Consider the following 18,588-nt stretch of genomic DNA (forward strand, 5'->3'; position numbering starts at 1 on the left):
AGAGAAAATGTAAAAAAAAAAAAAAAAAAAAAAAAAATACTCTATAAAGGTAACATTTAAAAGATAGCCATTTTCAACATGTCCTTATTCCTGAATAAAAAATTGAAATATGTAATTTTACATATACAAAATATATAATATATATATGTATATGTATATGTGTATATATATATTTTTTCTATTATAAAAGAGAGATCCAAGTAGAAACCTTAATAATAACCTCATTATAAACAAATAAATAATATATATCATTAAATTAAAAAATGAGATAAACATTATTTATTTGATACATTTTATTTTACCATTATACTATACAATGTTGTATTTATACTTGTTGTAAAAAGGACATAAAAAAAAATATATATAAATATATAAATATATATATATATATATATATATATATATATATTCTTCTTAAGATTTATTTTTAAATGCAATGAAAAATGAATTCTTTATTTATAAAAATATTTAAAATATAAAAAACCAATATGGTATCTTTTAATTTTTCCTTCTTTGTTTTTTTGTTTTTGAAAAAAATTTTAAAATTACGTGCATGTCCTTATAAAAAAAAAATATAATTTTTTGATTATAACTTGAGACATTTTTTTTTTTTTTTTCCTATTTTTGTTTCAATTATATAAATTTATATTTTTAAACATGTTAACACATTGATGAAATGTAAAAAAATAAAGAAAAAAAAAAACACCATTATAGAAAAAACCTTGGTATTTAAAAAATAATATAAATATAAATAAATAAATAAATATATATATATATATATATATATATATATATATATATATATATGTGGTTATAATTACGTTTATTTAAAATTCAATTGTTTATTTTTATGTTTAATTTTATTTTTATTTTTTTTTTTTACGTACACATTTGATATGGAAAATATAGAGAAGGAAGAAAATTATTTGGACAGACTTACAAATTTTTTTAAATATTTGACATTAGGTATGAGATATAAAAGTTATTATTTTTATATGAATATACACAAAATTTTTTTTTTTTTAATATGTGTATATATTTATATATATGACCAATTTTTTTTTTTTTTTTTTTTTTTTTTTTCATATTGAGATAAAAAGGTGTAGAAAAAAATAATAGTACAGAAAAAAAAAATTCTGCTCATACTATTAAATATGATGGTCATAAAAATAGTTTACAACAAGTTGTTTATAATTTAAAATTGAAGAGGGCATCTGAGTTAGGAATTCCTCAGAGAGTTATTGGAAACACGAGCATATCCAACAATGGTTATACATATAAATAAATAAATAAATATATATATATATATATGTATATATATGTGTGTGTCTATTTTTATTATTTGTCCTTTTATCATAGATTCTGATAAAGAAAGAGATAACAACAGCAAGAGGGAAGACAATGAAGATGATCAAGACAATCAAATATATGATTACAACAAATTCGAACAAATAAATGAACAGAAAAATATTCAAACATTATCTTCACAACAAGAAAATGACGAAAAAAAGGTTTATTTGTTTTCTTCTAGTATAGATCTTGAACATGCAGAAATATATAAAATAGACCAAGAACATAAAAAAAAAAAGAAAAAAAAAAAAAAAAAAAAGGAAAAGGAAAAAAATAAAGATCAACATAATAATACATATGATGATAAACATAACAATACATATGATGAGAAACATATTAAGGAGGAAAAACAAACAAATATAGAAAAAAATAAAAAACATAAAAAACACAAAAAAAAAGAAAAAAGCAAAAGCAAACAACTCGAATTGGAAGAACAAAATTATTCAATGAATAAAATACAACTAGTTGATTCAGAAAAAGAAAATATTCTCATGACAAATTTAAAAAGTATCTCATCGTCAAATAATTCAGAAGATATAATGAATGAGACAACAAAAGAACAAAATATTATCAATAATAATTTATATACATCAGATAATAATAAAAAAAAAACATATATAAGTATAAGAAGTATTAAAGAAAAAAATCGGGTAATTAAATTGCCAAAACTAAATTTCACAAATAACCTCGAATCGTCTTCAAATGAATAAATAAAAAAAATAAAAAAAAAAAAAAAAAAAGTATATTTTTTTTGGAAATACATTCATTATTATATTACATTAAATTTTAATAATATATAAATAATACATATATATAATTATATATGTATATGTTTTTTTTTTTTTTTTTTCTTGTTGAATAATTATTCATTTTAAAATGCATGTCTGATTTTTTGTTGATCAAAATATAATATATTCATACGTATTAGAAAAAAAAAAAAAAAAAAAAAAAAAAAAAAAAAAAAAAAGAGTCACATATATATATATATATATATATATATATATATATATATGCACAAAAAAAACATTGTACGCATATTTTATATGTGGATACATATATATTTTTTTTTGATTATCCCAATTTAAGAAAATTTATTAATTTTGTAAAACATTATAATATAGCTATATAAATATGAAAAAAGAAAAATTAATTATAAAAAGAAATAAGCATTATGTCCACTTTTTTTAATATAAATAAATAAATATAAATATATATATATATAATAAATATATATTTAAAAAAAATAATAATAATAATGTTATATAACTTTTATATATTTTTTTAAAAATATTTCCATAATTTATTTGTTTATCCTTTAATTTTTTTTTTTTATAGTATGAATAATTCAACATCATGTGTGTCCATTAACATAAAAGAATTATTATTTAATTTGTCAAAACAGAAAGATGAGAGAATTTTTTATTTCTTGGAAAAAGATAAAACACTAATTAATATACAAGACGAAAATGGTTACAAATAGAAAATAAATATTATATATATGTATATATCTTGTCATATTATATATATATATATATATATATATATATGTATATGTATATATAGGAAATAGTTTATTACACTGGGCTGTCTTTTTAAATAATGTATATTTAGTATACTACTTACTAGAAAACAGTAACAATAATAAAAAAAAAAGAATAATAAAAGAAATAAAAGAGATAAAAAAGACATGTTGTCTTAATGTTGTAATGTTATTATGTTTAACATTCAAATAAATATATATATATATATTTTTTTATTTATTTATTTATTTTTTTTTTTTTTTTATTTTTGGAAGATGCTGATAGGGATATTAAGTCACATTCTAAGCAGACCCCATTATTCTGGGCCATATGCTCAAATAATATTTTTATGATTTATATTTTGAATAAGTATGGAATTAATTTATTTCAAGAAGATGACAAAGGATATAATTGTCTTATCATAAGTATTCAGTATAATAATATTTTAGCTTTTTTTTATTTATTATATCTAAATGTTTCTATAACACATAAAGATTATAATAGTTGCTCTGTAGTTGATTGGGCTGCATATAATAATAATTTATTTTTTCTTCGTTTTTTTTCAATATTTATGAACAATTTATATTCTCTTAATTTAAATACTCCAACATCAACACTACATAAAGCCATCATTGGCAATTCGTATGAAGCATGTGTATATTTAATAATAAATAAACTTCAAAATGTTTACGACATAGGAACGGATGACAATGTAAGTAAATAAAATAAAATATTAAAATGAATGATATATGTATATATATGTATATGTATATATATATATATATATATATATATATATGTATATATTAATACACTTTATATATTACTTATTTACCATATTATAGAAAACCATTCTTCAATTCGTTGAAGATAACAAATCCAAAATAGACCCCAGAATTTATCAGTTCCTAAATAGTAAGAAGGTATATAGATTATGTCAAAACAAGGGAAATATAAATAAAAATAGAAATTTTTTATATGAAGAAAATGGTACTATAGGCTCATACACCATTAAGAGAAAAAAAAAAGTAATACAAATTTATTCAAAGTGTTAAACGGTTATATATATATATATGTATATATGTGTGTGTATGTGTGTGTATATTTTTTTTTTTTAGTTGCCCATATTTCTTAGCATTTATACAAAATATATTGAAAATAAGGCTCTTCTGCTATACCCACTGATGTTGGTATTTCTTTATGTTTATTTAAACATAACTTACTTCCTATACGTAACAAAAAAAAAAAAAAATAATAAATAAATAATAATATATATATATATATATATATATTTTATTTTTATATTTACATTTTCATAATTTCATAATATTTGTTCAGGTTAGAAAATATATAGAGGGACAAAAATTATACCTAGACTTATTTCATCCCTTCCTTTTTGTCATATATTATTTTGTGGTTACTAGCAACCCAGGATATTTGGAAAATAATAAAAGCAATGTTTTCAATATGAATTTGGAAGGTAAAAAAAAAAAAGACATCAACATGAAATGTAAAAATGGAGATAATACATATGATGATACATATGATGATACATATGATAATACATATGATAATACATATGATGATACATATGATGATACATATGATGAAACACATGATAATACATATGATGATATATATGATCATACACATGATAATACACATAATGATGTAGATTCAAAACAAGACCAATATAAAGATAAACCTTCAAATGATTATTATAATAAAACAAATAATAATAAAGAGTGGTCGAAAGAAAATCTTACTTTTCAATATATCATTAAAAATATAAGGGATGAAATAAATAGATATGAAAAGAAATACAAATTGATTGAGTTTGCAAAAAGAATGAAGAGAGAAAATATTTTTGAATTAAAAAATAGTATGGAAATAAATTGGAATATCCCCCCTATAGAATTCACAGAAATTAATATTAACATGTTATGTCCTACATGTTTTCTTTTTAAAAATTTAAGAACAAAACATTGTTCTTTGTGTGACAAATGTGTTGAAATATTTGATCATCATTGTGATTTTACACTTAATTGTATGGGTATTGAAAATGCTAGGATATTTCTTTTATGGATTTTACTCAACATTTGTTTTTCTTTTTATATTATATATATATATGGATGTTTTATTTTTAATATTTCATTTAATTATAACAACATCAAATTTTATATCATAATACTTATGGCTATTGTATTATCTATATTACTAATATATTTTATGGGTGCCATATTTATAAGATCCATAATGAACATATTAGAAAATATTACATCCAATGAAAAATTTAAAATTTATACATACAAAACATTTTTTACATATGAATTAACTATGGATGAAAAAAACCAACCTATTGTTATAAGAAAATTTAAAAATCCATTTGATCAAGGAAGGTTTCTTAATTTTATAAATTTTTTAACAAAATCAAAAACAAAGTTAATTAAAAAGGAAAAACAGTTTATAGAGATTGACAAAAATATTAAAAGCCAAAAGCTAACAGAATTTGTTGACAAATTGAATAAACGGTTAAACCAAATGAACATTGAATGAAAACTGTTCATATGAAAAAAATAAAAAAAAAATAATAATAAATTCAGAATATACAAAATTATGAAATGTAGTAATTTATTGAGTGTAATTATAAGAATAAAAATAAAACGAACACACATATATTAATATATATATATATATATATTTATTTATTTATTTATTTATGTTTATATTTTAATTTTATTCCTTTTGTTTATTTTATAAATTTTTGCCTGACTTGTTCATAATTTTTTTTTCTTTTGCAAATTAAACTTTAATACTGTGAAAACATAAGTAACATGAAAATTTTGTGTAACAATACTTATGATATTATTATTATTATTATTTTTTTTTAATAATTTATGAATATATATTAAATTATTATCAATATTTTGTATAACTTGATCTGTTTTGACTTTTTCTTTATTTTCATCTTGAATTTTTATAACATAATAAAAATTATATGAAGATAATGTATTTGGTGTAATATTTCCTGAACATTGATCATTAAGAATATTAGTGTCTAAATATTTTAATTTCTTATTTGTAAATATAAAAGGAGAGTTGTCTAATATTAATTCTTTGGGTATATCAATAATATATTGAATAAGTGGAATATTATTATGTCCAATAAATTTTTTATATATGTTAAAATTATTATCATAAATTTGTTTCTGGTGTAATGTAAATACGTTTACATTTTCATATGTACAACATTTTAAATAATAGCATATAGCATTTTCTTTTTCAATATTTGTTGAAGAATTAATAATGGATGATATACAATTTTCTTCATTACAAATATAATTTTTATTATCATTTTCATTAATTAATATATTTGGTAATTTTTTATTAATGGATATTTTTGAAGATAAATTGTTCGTTTGATTATCTACCATTGAATTTAATCTGAATAAGGATAAATTATGTGATTGCGATAAATTCTTGGATTTGTTTTGCACGTTTAAATATTTATCGACAGTCAAAAGGTTGTTATTATTATTATTATTATTATTATTAATTTTATTATTATTAATTTTATCATCAGATTTGTCTTCTATCCTTTTAGATGGTAGAAAAAAAGACATATTGTTGAAGAGCCAATTTCTTATATCAAAGTGATTTATATCATAGTTATATTTTTCTATATTAAGAATTCTTTCTTTTTCATTATAAAAATATAATATATTATAATTTTCATCCTCTATACTGCATGTTTGTTTTAAATAATTTCTTAAATATAAATATATATATATATCTAATATATGAATATTATATGTATTGACTTCATCTTTATTATTATATTCTATAAAGGATAAAATAATTTTTTCTTTTTTTTTTTTATCATTTTTTAGAAAAACAGCAATTTCTTGTAATATGCTACAAATTTCATATATTTTCTCTCCTTCAAATAAACAAAAGATATCTTTTTTTTTATCATCAAATGTTATTTTTTCGATATTCACTTTTTCACTTTTTAATATGATTAGTTCAAAAAAGCGGCTTCCACAATATAGCCTTTCATAAATATTACATGTATCAACAATGATATTCTCTTCTATAAAACTTTTGCTAGTGCAACCATTATATGTTCCATACAAGTAAACATTCTTTTCTTCATTACATGTACATTTTTCTGATACTTCAGATATGTAATTAAAAAAAGGTATGATCTTTTCATTAACATCACAATTATTTGTGTATTCATCCATGTTAATATAACATCTATTACATTGTTATGGTTATATGAATATATGCATGTTTTTATTTTTATACAACCATATAATTACAATAATTTTGTAAATATATATATATATATATATGTGTGTCCTCTTTTCAATATGAATATTATTTATACTATATTTTTTAATTTTTTTTAATATATAAATTTTTATCCATTTACATATTGAAATATATTATCAGATATATGTTTAATTATTTTTTTTTTTTTATTGTTTTCTTTAAAAAGAAAATATTACAAATAAATGAATTCTTTTTTAATTAATAATGAAAGGATATAAATAAATAAATAAACAAATAAATAAAAACATATATAAATACATATTATATATATACAACCACGTGTGCATGCTTATATATACATTTTTTTAATTCATATCTTAATTAAATTATTACAAAAATATATACATATAAACAAATAATACATATTTACATGAAAAACTGTTTACATTATTATTTGACGACTTGTCAAAAAAAAAAAAAAAAAAAAAAAAATTAGATTATACAAATAAAATTTTAATTATACTCTAAAAAGACAAGTAAAAAAAAAAGAAAAAAAAAAAAAAAAAAAAAATTGTTATAATAATATTTCCATATTTGAATTATTATGCCATTTTCATTATTTTATTTTTTTTGTAAAATTTAAGAAAAATTAAGACTTGTCATTTTTCATCATTAAGGATATAAATATTTGATGAATCTGTTGTAACGTTTGGGTTATTCATATTATCTGTTATATGAACATTTTGAATAATATTATCATCATATGATTTATTTTTATCATATGTTTTATTTTCATCATATGTTTTATTTTCATCATATGTTTTATTTTTTTCATATGTTTTTTTTTCATCATATGTTTTTTTTTCATCATATATTTTATTTTCATCATATATTTTATTTTCATCATATGTTTTATTTTTATCATATGTTTTTTTTTCATCATATGTTATGTCCACATTATTCTTATCCTCTTCATTTTTGACATAATTCTCATTAACTTTTAAAGATTCATCATCATCCTTAATTTCATGAAAGATATTAATGGTTTCATTATTTGTAATAATTATATCTGGCAATATTAAGAAGTCATCAATTTCTTTATGATAACTACAATATGTATCTTCATGTTTATGATATATATCAATAAATTTTTTATTTAAAGGAAATGTTTTATTAGATATTATTTTTTTATCATCTATATCTTCTAATATATATTTTGTATTCTCATCATTTATAATAATATTATCATCATTATCACATTGATCATTATTCATATTTATAATATTATCTGTATCCATATTATTATAATTTGACACATTATCTATAATTAAAAAATTGGGTAATGAATATATATTGTTATCATTTTCTTCATGCAAAAGTAATTTATTTCCTTTTGTGTCATCATGAAAAAATAATTTCCATGCTTTTTCTAATATTATAAAAAAAGAATCTTTATCTATATCTTTTCTATAATTAATTAATATATTCTTATTATACATACTGGTACTCCATTTTTTACAACAATTTTTCTGTTTTATTCTATTCATAATATTTTCATCACACATGTCTTCATCTTCATCTACATCAACATGAACACTTACTTCTCTCTTTTTTCCAAGTGCTATCATGTATATTTTGTTTAAATATTCCATGCCTCCAAAAAAAAAAAAAAAAAATAAAATAAAATTTAACCCCCAACAAATATAAAAATTATAAATATATATATGTATGTGTTACATATATATATATATGTGGTCTGCTTATATTTATATAGAAACTTCAAACACATTCAATTTTCATATGAAGAGAAATTCTTTCAAATTTCAAGTTATAAGTATAAAAAAAAATTTAATACACATATATATAATATATATATATAATATATATTTATATGTATATATTTACATACATTTTAATTATTTAGGGGGGGAGGCGAAAAATAAATTATAAAAAAATTAACACATTAACAAAAAATGGAAATAATTATTCTTAAAAAAATTAAATATATATATATATGAAAATTTCCCCATAAAAAATAAAATAAAATAAAAAAAAAATAATAATAATAGATATGTTCAAAGGAGGTTTTCACACATAAAATTTATTTGTTCTTCATAAAAAAAGAAAAAAAAAAAAAAAAGAGCGCATAAAAAATAATATACATATATATATAACATATATATATTTATTTATTTATATTTTTGAGCCTTTGTAAAAAGAGGACGATAAATTAAAATTCTTTTATTTTTTATTTTTTATTTTTACTCCAGTTATTTTAAATCTATAAAAATTAAAAAGCTACTTCATTTCAATAATATATAAATAAATATATATTTATATATATATAATATATATATATATTATATATGTATGTATATTTTTCTATATGATTAAATATACCAATGTGTATGAATTTTAACTCATGTGTATTATTTTAAAAAGATGAAATAAATAAATAATTAAATATATATATATATATATATATATATATATATATATATTTTATTTATTTAAATATGCTCTTATAAATTCACAAGTGGATATATTTCATAAAAAATATATTTTTTTATTTTATAAAATACATATGGCGAAGCTTACTTCTCTTCATTCTTTTTTTAATTCCTTTTTTAGTCCCACTTTAAAAAATATATTTAAAAAATTTCGTTATGAAAATTTATCCAAAAATGTAATTGAAAATATTACAAGGACAGGAACATTTTGTAGGACACTACTCCCGTTATTCATACCACTATCAATTTATCAATATATAAGACAAGTATATCACAAGAGAGAAGAAATATATATATATATATATATATATATATATTTATTTATTTATTTATATTTATATTTATATTTAATTTTTTTTTTTTTTTTTTTTTTTTTTAACTTTTATGTGTTCAGACCGATAAAGATCGATATGCAGAAGAATTATTTTTGCAATACGTTAAGGGAGAAGAAATGAAAAAAAAGGACTCTTCTTTTTTAATAGAAAATGATGATACAAATTGGAGAATCAAATATGACTTATATTTAATAGACAAAGCTGTAAATTCATAAAAAAATAAAAAAGTAAATATATATATATATATATATATATATATATATATATATATTTTTTATGTTTCAAACAAGACTATTTTATATACTCCATAAACATTATACATATCTTATATATTTTAACATTTAAAATTTTTATAATTTTGTTATTTATTTTATTTTTTTTTTTTTTTTTTGTTGTTCAAAAAATAATTTTAAACCTTTATATAATAATGTTATTCACTCTATTAAATTATTTGGGTATATCACATATGCCATAACATTTTATTGAAACTGAATTTTAGGTTGTATATAAATAAATAAATATATATATACATATATATATATATATATATATATATATATATATATATATATATATATATATGTAAATATTTTAAGGTGTTCCTTTTTATGTGTACATACAAAGGCATTTACATATATAGTCCTAGGGAAAATAAATTCATATACAACCAAAAATGAAATATAAAATATTAAAAATAAATATTATATATATATATATATATATATATATATATTTGTATTTATTTATTTATTTTTAATTTTTTCTAGTGTTATAAACACATTGAATAAAAAGATAGCATAAATTATATGTACATATATTTTTATCTAACATACTTATTTTTTTTTTTTTGTCTTACAAATAATTCATAAAACACCATCATATATATTTATACACTTAAAGATGGAAAAGCATGTAAATGTTTATTTATTTTTATATTTAATAATATTCTTAGAAGCTTATTTTTGCATGTCTTTGTTTAGTACTAATATTTTCCCAAGGGAATGTAAAAAAAAAAAAAGAAATAATATATAAACATATATATATATATATATATATATTTATATGTGTGAGGAAAAAAAAATGTTCTTTCCCTTTTTCTTCTTGACACTTTCATATTTTTCAGACACAAAAGTTGTAGAAAAACATTTAAGAGAAGATTATGGAGGTTGAAAAATGAAGATATATATAAATATTTTCAGACAAAAAAAAAAAAAAAATTATATTAATAATATAAATATATATATATATATTTTTACACCCAATTGCTAGATAGAGATGTAGATGTTTTTAGGTTTAAAATAATTATTATTAAAAAAAAAAAAATTACAATAAAATAAAACAAATAAATATAATAAATTACAACATTTTATAGGGAAATTATAAGAAATTATGAAGACACGTAAGATCTTAAATTATTTCAAATTGTACAAGTGAAAAGAAAAATAAATATATAATCAAATATATAGATAAATTCTTTATAACATATGTAATCTTTTTTTTTTTTTTTTTTTTTTTTTTTTTTAATTATTAAAGTGACGTATTTCTTAGTCCTTCTGAAGAAGAAAAATTAAAAGTAAATCTTCTGTTTTATCTTTACAATATATGTTATCTTACAAAATAAATTTTCATATTCAAGTTCAAAAATTATGGGCTTGTGATATTTTTTTTTCAAGGTTAACATACAGAAATATGCAGGAGACCATTTTATTAAAGAGTATGATAATCTGATGAATGAAGTAAGGACATTTCTTAATATTTCTCTCTCTCTTTTAATACTTATATTTAACAAATTTATTATGATTATACGTTTAATTAAACAATCAATAAATATTTGGTCATCTTATATTTGTTCATTTGTTAATTTTTTTTTTTTTTTTTTTTTTTTTTTTTTCCTTCTATAAGAATTCTACAGATTCCAATAGAAAGTTAGCAAAGAGCATGATAAATTTAATCAAGCAACAATTTATAAAATTAAAAGTTATAGAGCAAGAATATATTACTCCTAATTATGAACAGTATAAGCAAGTTGCTAAATTAAAGCCGGACATATCAGTAATTATATTATAAATAAATAAATAAATATATATATATATATTACCTTGTGTATTTTTTCATATTTAAGGATTTAACAGCAGGTTTGAGAATATGTATAGGAGTTTACATATCTCTTGAGAAAAAAAAAAAATAAAATAAACTAAAACAATGGGATAAGTTATAAGTTTAAAACATATATATGTGTATATTCCAATTTAATTATTTTAGACACCCCTTGTAATACAGAGGCGGAATGCAAAAAATTAGAAGTAATTATTTTATTCTTATTTATTACAAATGATTAATGTGAATATATCTTTATAATATATATATATATATATATATATATATATATTGTATAGAATATGATGAACATATGCACATACATTAGAGGAGGGGCTGATTTTGCCTATGATATTTTTTTAGTAACTACACATGTGGTAACTACTATGATGGCAGTGATGTGTGCATGTATTTTTATAGGACCTGTACATATTTGTGCTCTAAAGAATTTTCCAGTAATATATATATATATATATATAAATCAATATTTTACAAATATTTTATGAACAGTATTAACCACATCTTTAAAACATTGGACACACACACACACATATATATATATATATATATATATTTCTTTATTTTAGTATACGTGTAAATTACCCTACCCCATTTTTTCCACGCTCTTCATGGGAACCTCAGCAGTTTGGGAAGTGGTAATTATATATATATATTAATATAAACACTGATAATATTTGTTCTAAAGGATGGAAGATAATGTGGAGACGTTTTATTTTATAGGTGAAAGCAGCCACGTCGTTGTGTAGGGTATATGGAGGTAAAGAAAACAAAGAACAAGAAAAATAAAATATATATATATATATATATATATATATATATATAATAATATTATTTTTAAAAAGTTGTTAAATATAAAGTTCATGATAAAATTAATTTGCACATTTATATTGTATATATATTATTGATTTTTATTCATTTGAGTTATTATTTCTTTTTTTTTTTTTTTTTTTTATAGATTTATCTATTATGTCCAAAATGGCATGAAAATGTTTTAATTTTAATTTTGTGTTTTTCGTCTGTTTTTTTAAAAATTCTTAAAAGAATTACATATTAGTTATAAGTTTAATTTTTTTTTTAAAACTTATTTCGATAAGGCAAACGTCATTTCTGATATATTTATTGCTACTTTACCATTTACGTAGCCAACTCCACTCAATTTTGCAATACCTAGGGATGATTTAAATGATATTAAATTCGCCTGCATTGTTAATGTATCACCTGAACAGAAATAGAAATAAAAATAAAAATAATATATAAATGTACATATATATATTATATATTTTTTTTTTTTTTTTTTTTTTTTTTTTTTTTTTTTCTAAATAGCTAGCTGCACACATGTTTTTTTGATCATTCGAATAAAAAAAAAATAATAAGATTTTTTTTTCGAAAAATGTAGAATAATTGTGTGAGTGAAATATTATGACATATGTGTATATATACATATGTATGTTTTGTAAGTGGTAATTGTTATATTATAAACTAACGATATAAAAAAAAAAAAAAAAAAAAAAATATATAGTATCAATTTATTTTTGCATACTAACCTGGAAGTACAGGTTTTTTCCACCTTACTCCATCCACTCCAGCAAATAAAAATAAATTATTCTTCTGACTATCATCACTTTTGAGACATAAAATACCCGCTAACTGAGCCAACGCCTCAATTTGAAGAACACCAGGCATAATTTGCTTTTGAGGAAAATGTCCATTAAAAAAAGGCTCATTTGTTGATACTTGCTTTAATCCAATAATTGTTTTATTCGGCTGCATATATATCACTTTATCAACTAAAAGGAAAGGATATCTATGCGGAAGGATTTTCTTTATATCTTCTATATCAATACTTGTATCATAATTAGGAAAGGTTAAATTGAATGAAATATTTTGTCCATTAATATTGTCTTTGTTTATTTGAGAGGATATATCATATATTCTATTTTGTTGTTTCTTAATTATTTTATTATACATATGATTATAATTATCTTTTTTGTATAATATTCCTGGTGAGTGTCGTAGAAAAAAAGAATTCTCCCTTTTTATATCTATGGCCAATAGAAAAGGTAAAAAAAAAAGAGCAAAATGGATGATAAGAAAATGCATTTGTTAATATTTAAAAAAGTCTGATTAAAATTAAACGGCAACACCCCAAAGTTGTATGTGCTAATATAAACATATATGTTATTATAGCATATAAAAATATTTTTTTATAATAAGTATTTGTGTGGGATACACATAAATACATACATATATATATATTTATTTATATTTATATATATTAAATTTTTCCCCTCTTTATATTGTGGTGCCAAAAAAGTTCACTTTATAAAATGATTGTATGCTTAGCAAAATATAATATATATTTTATTTATTTGTTCAATTGTGAAATATAATAATTTTACACTATGTAATATATTTTATAAAATAGAAAAAAAAATTATAAAGAAAAAAAAGTAAGGAATATACATAATGTTATAAATATAGCTACAACATTTTATTTTCTCCCTTTAAAAATAAAAAATAATAAATTAATAAATGTTCATTTTTTTTTTTTTAATCTTTACAGTTTTAATTATAAATTGAAAAATTATTTATAATATAAAAATGTTGAATATAAATTTATAAAAATATATATATAATCGCATTCCATGAATAGATAACAAAATTAAAAAATAAAAAAAAAAAAAAAAAAAAAAAAAAAAAAAAAAAAAAATATATATATAAATAAATAAATAAATATACATACATATATATATATATATATATATATATTTATATTTATATATTTACATATATACCACCAAATTATGTATCTTAATTTTAATTGTATTTTTTATTTTTTATTTTTTATTTTTTATTTTTTTTATTTTTTTTTATTTTTTTTATTTGTTTTATTCGTCTTTCTCTACTGTTGTAACTTCTGATACATAGATACCATCAAGAAATTTTCTTATATCTTTATTTCTACACAAAACAGATTGATGTATTAATGCAGCTGTTAAGGATACATTTTCAATATCAGCACCACTAACATAAATTTCATCTTTTACACTTGGTGATTTTTCAATTACAACTCCTGGTAAAGCTTTAACAAATCTAACACTTTTTTCTCCTAAATAGTTTCTAATTTCGATTCTTGTATTATTATCTACAATATTAGAATTAATAGGAAAGTGAGCATGTACTAATCTCATTTTATATAAAAACTTTTTAGTAACTCCTGTAAACATATTCTTTAAATGTGTACAAACAGTACGAATACAAGCTAAACTATCAGGAACACCAAACCACATAACTATCTTAATATATTTCTTTAATTTGTTTAATCTAATATCTATTGGTAAATGCCTGAAGCTCCTTCTTAACGTTCCGTACTTACCAGATACGGTCACCTTTCTTGAATTTATGGCTACCTTGACTAAAATAAATAAATATATATATATAAATATATATTATATTTTTTCATATTTCAACATATAAACCCATCACACAATATACATATATAAATGAATACTTTATTAATATATACATTTATATATATACATTTATATATATATATATATATTTTTTTTTTTTTTTTTTTTTTTTTTTTTTTTTTTTTCACATACCTCCTTCAGGAATTAATACTTTTTGTGTTGATACTATGGTTTTCATTTTTTATAAATATATATAAACAAAAAAAAAAATAAAATAATAAAATTTCTAATTATAAATTTAAAAAAAAAAAAAAGTAAATTATTGTTTATATTTCTTCTATCTTTATTTTCAAAATGTTAAAAACTTTTTTATTCCTTTCAAATAAAGGTATAATTTCTTTATTTTTTTTTTTTTCTGTTTTTTTTTATATTATATTTAAAAAAAAAAGAAATTCATTAAAAGCATTGAAAAAATTTTTTATTATTTTATTATTTTATTATTTTATTATTATTATTATTTTTTTTTTTTTTTTTTCCATCGATGTTTATTTATTATATATATATAAAATAATTAATATATATAATTTTATATATGTAATATATAATATATATAATATTTATTTATTTATATTTTTGTATGAATGAATTATCTCTATGTATATATATATAAAACTTAAATATTATTATATATATATATATATATATATAATAAATATTATATAAGTTGAATGATATTTTTTATTATATATTTATAATTATAGGTGCTTCGTTGTATATAAAAATAATATATACCTAAATATATATATTACATATATATATTATATATATATATATAAATTTCTTTTTATTATATTATTTAAAAATGTATTTAGAAAAAATATAATAATGACTGACGTTTCAGATCATAAAAATTGTAACAACCTATTTTTAAGTATGTAAATATTATAATATATATTTATATATTTGTATGTTAATAAAATAAGCATATCAAATGTTTATATATATATATATTATATATATATAATTTTTACACGTAATATTATCAAGGGCTTTTAATCCCCTTTTAAAAATAACCTCTTTTATCCCTATATTTTTATATATACATATAATATATATAAATATATATATTTTTATATATTATAATATATTTCTTTTGTTTAATATTATATATTATTTCATTATAAAAGGATTATACTTTTCTATTTTATAAATAAAAAAAAATAAAAAAATTCTTCTCAATTTATATTTTGTTTCTTTTTATGGCTTATAAATATTTTCCAATATGGTTTTGTTTTTCATCTGTTATATATAAAAAAAAAATGAGTTACAAAAAAATTGTAAACTTAAGAAATATGTAAGAGGAGAAAATTATTATATATAAGTGAATAAAAAAAAAATATATGTATGTAATTATGTATATATTATTTACATATATATAAATAAATAATAACAAAAAAAATAAAATAATAAATAAATAATTAAAATATTAATAAAAAAAATTAATAAATGGGTTTTAATATATAAAGCGGAATATAAACCTTTCCATATAAAATTAATACGATATAATCTTAAACGTATTCACATATATATATATTATATATATATATATTATTCTTTTAACCTTTGAATTAAAAAAAATAATGTAAAGAAATATGAATAGGATGCAATCACATATAAATCGTTATAATGAGAAAAGAAAAGAAATGTCATATATATAAATATATATATAATATATATATAATATATATATAATATATATATTTATATTTTTTGATATATATAAATAAGCATATTATATGTGAACTTTTTCATATTAACTCCCGTCCACATTATATATATATTATATATATATATTTATTTATTTATATATATATATTTTATTTGTTCCCTCTTTTGTTATGTCCATTCAATTATTAAAAGATTTTTCCATACAGTCAGGAATTGTCAAATCAACATTATAAACTTTATCATAAATAAATTGAGCAACTTGATCTTTATTTTTTTTAAATAAATCTTTATAAACTTTAATTTCATCTTTTGTATTCTGTTCTATTTTTGTAACAACTTCGTCTTCTGCTGTCGATTTCTACAATTGAAAAAAAAAAAATAAAAAAATAAATAATATTAAAAATATAAATAAATATAAATAAATATATATTTCATAAATGATAGAGCACACACATATATATGTAAATATATATATATAAATATATATATATATATATATATTTTTTTTTTATTACCTCTTTGTGTCCTTTATTTAAACGTTCTTTTTCTTTTGCTCTAAAAATTTTCAATTCCTCCGTTGCTGTAGCTTCTGCTTCTTTCAACATCTTTGCCCTGACTAGGAAATATTAAAAAAAAAAAAAAAAAAAAAAAAAAAAAAAAAAAATTAACATATGTATATAAACATAAACATAAATATAAATATAAACATAAACATAAACATAAACATAAATATATATATATGTATATTTATATATATTTATTTATTTTATTTTTTTTACCATCCTTTGCCTTTTTAATAACCAAGTCTGCTTCTTCTTCAGCCTTAAGTAACTGCTGAATTAAAACATTAGAACCTTTATTTTGTGCCATAAGAAAAATAAAATAATAAATAAAATAAAAGGAACTTTTTTTTTTTTTCTGTTTTTAGGATGAAATATTAATATATAAATATTATAATAGAGTTATTATATTACAAAAGAAGAAAAAATAGAACACTTAGAAGAATAAAATAGAAATTTTGTGAATTTATTTTTTATACATAAAATATATAATATTTTTAAAAAAAAAAAAAAAAAAAAAAAAAAAAAAAAAAAACATATATATATATATAATAATACATACAAATGAAATATATATATATATATATATATATATATATATACATATAAGATATATATTTATTATATATATATGTATATATATTTTTTATTTTATTATTTTTTTCCTATCCATAAAAATTTATATATATTATAAAAAAGAAGAAAAAAAAAATATTACATATATATTTTATATATATAATATATAATTTATTTTTTATTAAGCACACAAAATAAAT

General features: G+C 17.8%; 9 protein-coding genes across 9 annotated transcripts; 4 read left to right on the plus strand and 5 right to left on the minus strand.

The window, feature by feature from the left end:
* Positions 1–896: 896 nt before the first annotated feature.
* Positions 897–2,060, plus strand: PADL01_1321300 (conserved Plasmodium protein, unknown function; the record flags this gene model as incomplete). The annotated part of the gene is made up of 3 exons (XM_028683755.1): positions 897–981; positions 1,101–1,268; positions 1,360–2,060. The coding sequence occupies 3 exons, from the start codon at positions 897–899 to the stop codon at positions 2,058–2,060; spliced, it is 954 nt and encodes a 317-aa protein (XP_028539902.1).
* Positions 2,061–2,686: 626 nt separating this feature from the next.
* PADL01_1321400 (palmitoyltransferase, putative) lies at positions 2,687–5,426 on the plus strand (the record flags this gene model as incomplete). The annotated part of the gene is made up of 6 exons (XM_028683756.1): positions 2,687–2,819; positions 2,914–2,982; positions 3,146–3,582; positions 3,716–3,898; positions 3,989–4,102; positions 4,209–5,426. 6 exons carry the CDS (start codon positions 2,687–2,689, stop codon positions 5,424–5,426), a joined length of 2,154 nt encoding a protein of 717 aa, XP_028539903.1.
* A 221-nt stretch (positions 5,427–5,647) lies between these two features.
* On the minus strand, positions 5,648–7,117 carry PADL01_1321500 (conserved Plasmodium protein, unknown function; the record flags this gene model as incomplete). The annotated part of the gene is made up of 1 exon (XM_028683757.1): positions 5,648–7,117. One exon carries the CDS (start codon positions 7,115–7,117, stop codon positions 5,648–5,650), a length of 1,470 nt encoding a protein of 489 aa, XP_028539904.1.
* Positions 7,118–7,807: 690 nt separating this feature from the next.
* Positions 7,808–8,800, minus strand: PADL01_1321600 (conserved Plasmodium protein, unknown function; the record flags this gene model as incomplete). Its single annotated transcript, XM_028683759.1, has 1 exon — positions 7,808–8,800. One exon carries the CDS (start codon positions 8,798–8,800, stop codon positions 7,808–7,810), a length of 993 nt encoding a protein of 330 aa, XP_028539905.1.
* Positions 8,801–9,732: 932 nt separating this feature from the next.
* Positions 9,733–10,208, plus strand: PADL01_1321700 (conserved Plasmodium protein, unknown function; the record flags this gene model as incomplete). Its single annotated transcript, XM_028683760.1, has 2 exons — positions 9,733–9,924; positions 10,053–10,208. The coding sequence occupies 2 exons, from the start codon at positions 9,733–9,735 to the stop codon at positions 10,206–10,208; spliced, it is 348 nt and encodes a 115-aa protein (XP_028539906.1).
* Positions 10,209–10,893: 685 nt separating this feature from the next.
* On the plus strand, positions 10,894–13,095 carry PADL01_1321800 (conserved Plasmodium protein, unknown function; the record flags this gene model as incomplete). The annotated part of the gene is made up of 13 exons (XM_028683761.1): positions 10,894–10,996; positions 11,117–11,158; positions 11,263–11,284; positions 11,366–11,392; positions 11,527–11,566; positions 11,667–11,729; positions 11,896–12,045; positions 12,116–12,128; positions 12,256–12,296; positions 12,390–12,545; positions 12,678–12,746; positions 12,832–12,868; positions 13,067–13,095. The coding sequence occupies 13 exons, from the start codon at positions 10,894–10,896 to the stop codon at positions 13,093–13,095; spliced, it is 792 nt and encodes a 263-aa protein (XP_028539907.1).
* A 97-nt stretch (positions 13,096–13,192) lies between these two features.
* On the minus strand, positions 13,193–14,211 carry PADL01_1321900 (beta-hydroxyacyl-ACP dehydratase; the record flags this gene model as incomplete). Its single annotated transcript, XM_028683762.1, has 2 exons — positions 13,193–13,329; positions 13,656–14,211. The coding sequence occupies 2 exons, from the start codon at positions 14,209–14,211 to the stop codon at positions 13,193–13,195; spliced, it is 693 nt and encodes a 230-aa protein (XP_028539908.1).
* A 788-nt stretch (positions 14,212–14,999) lies between these two features.
* PADL01_1322000 (60S ribosomal protein L6, putative) lies at positions 15,000–15,762 on the minus strand (the record flags this gene model as incomplete). The annotated part of the gene is made up of 2 exons (XM_028683763.1): positions 15,000–15,526; positions 15,717–15,762. The coding sequence occupies 2 exons, from the start codon at positions 15,760–15,762 to the stop codon at positions 15,000–15,002; spliced, it is 573 nt and encodes a 190-aa protein (XP_028539909.1).
* A 1,668-nt stretch (positions 15,763–17,430) lies between these two features.
* PADL01_1322100 (vacuolar ATP synthase subunit g, putative) lies at positions 17,431–18,122 on the minus strand (the record flags this gene model as incomplete). Its single annotated transcript, XM_028683764.1, has 3 exons — positions 17,431–17,610; positions 17,768–17,868; positions 18,032–18,122. 3 exons carry the CDS (start codon positions 18,120–18,122, stop codon positions 17,431–17,433), a joined length of 372 nt encoding a protein of 123 aa, XP_028539910.1.
* Between the last annotated feature and the right edge of the window lie 466 nt (positions 18,123–18,588).

Source organism: Plasmodium sp. gorilla clade G2, assembly GCF_900097015.1.
Source record: "Plasmodium sp. gorilla clade G2 genome assembly, chromosome: 13".
In the NCBI taxonomy this organism is placed as follows: Eukaryota; Apicomplexa; class Aconoidasida; order Haemosporida; family Plasmodiidae; genus Plasmodium; species Plasmodium adleri (nom. inval.).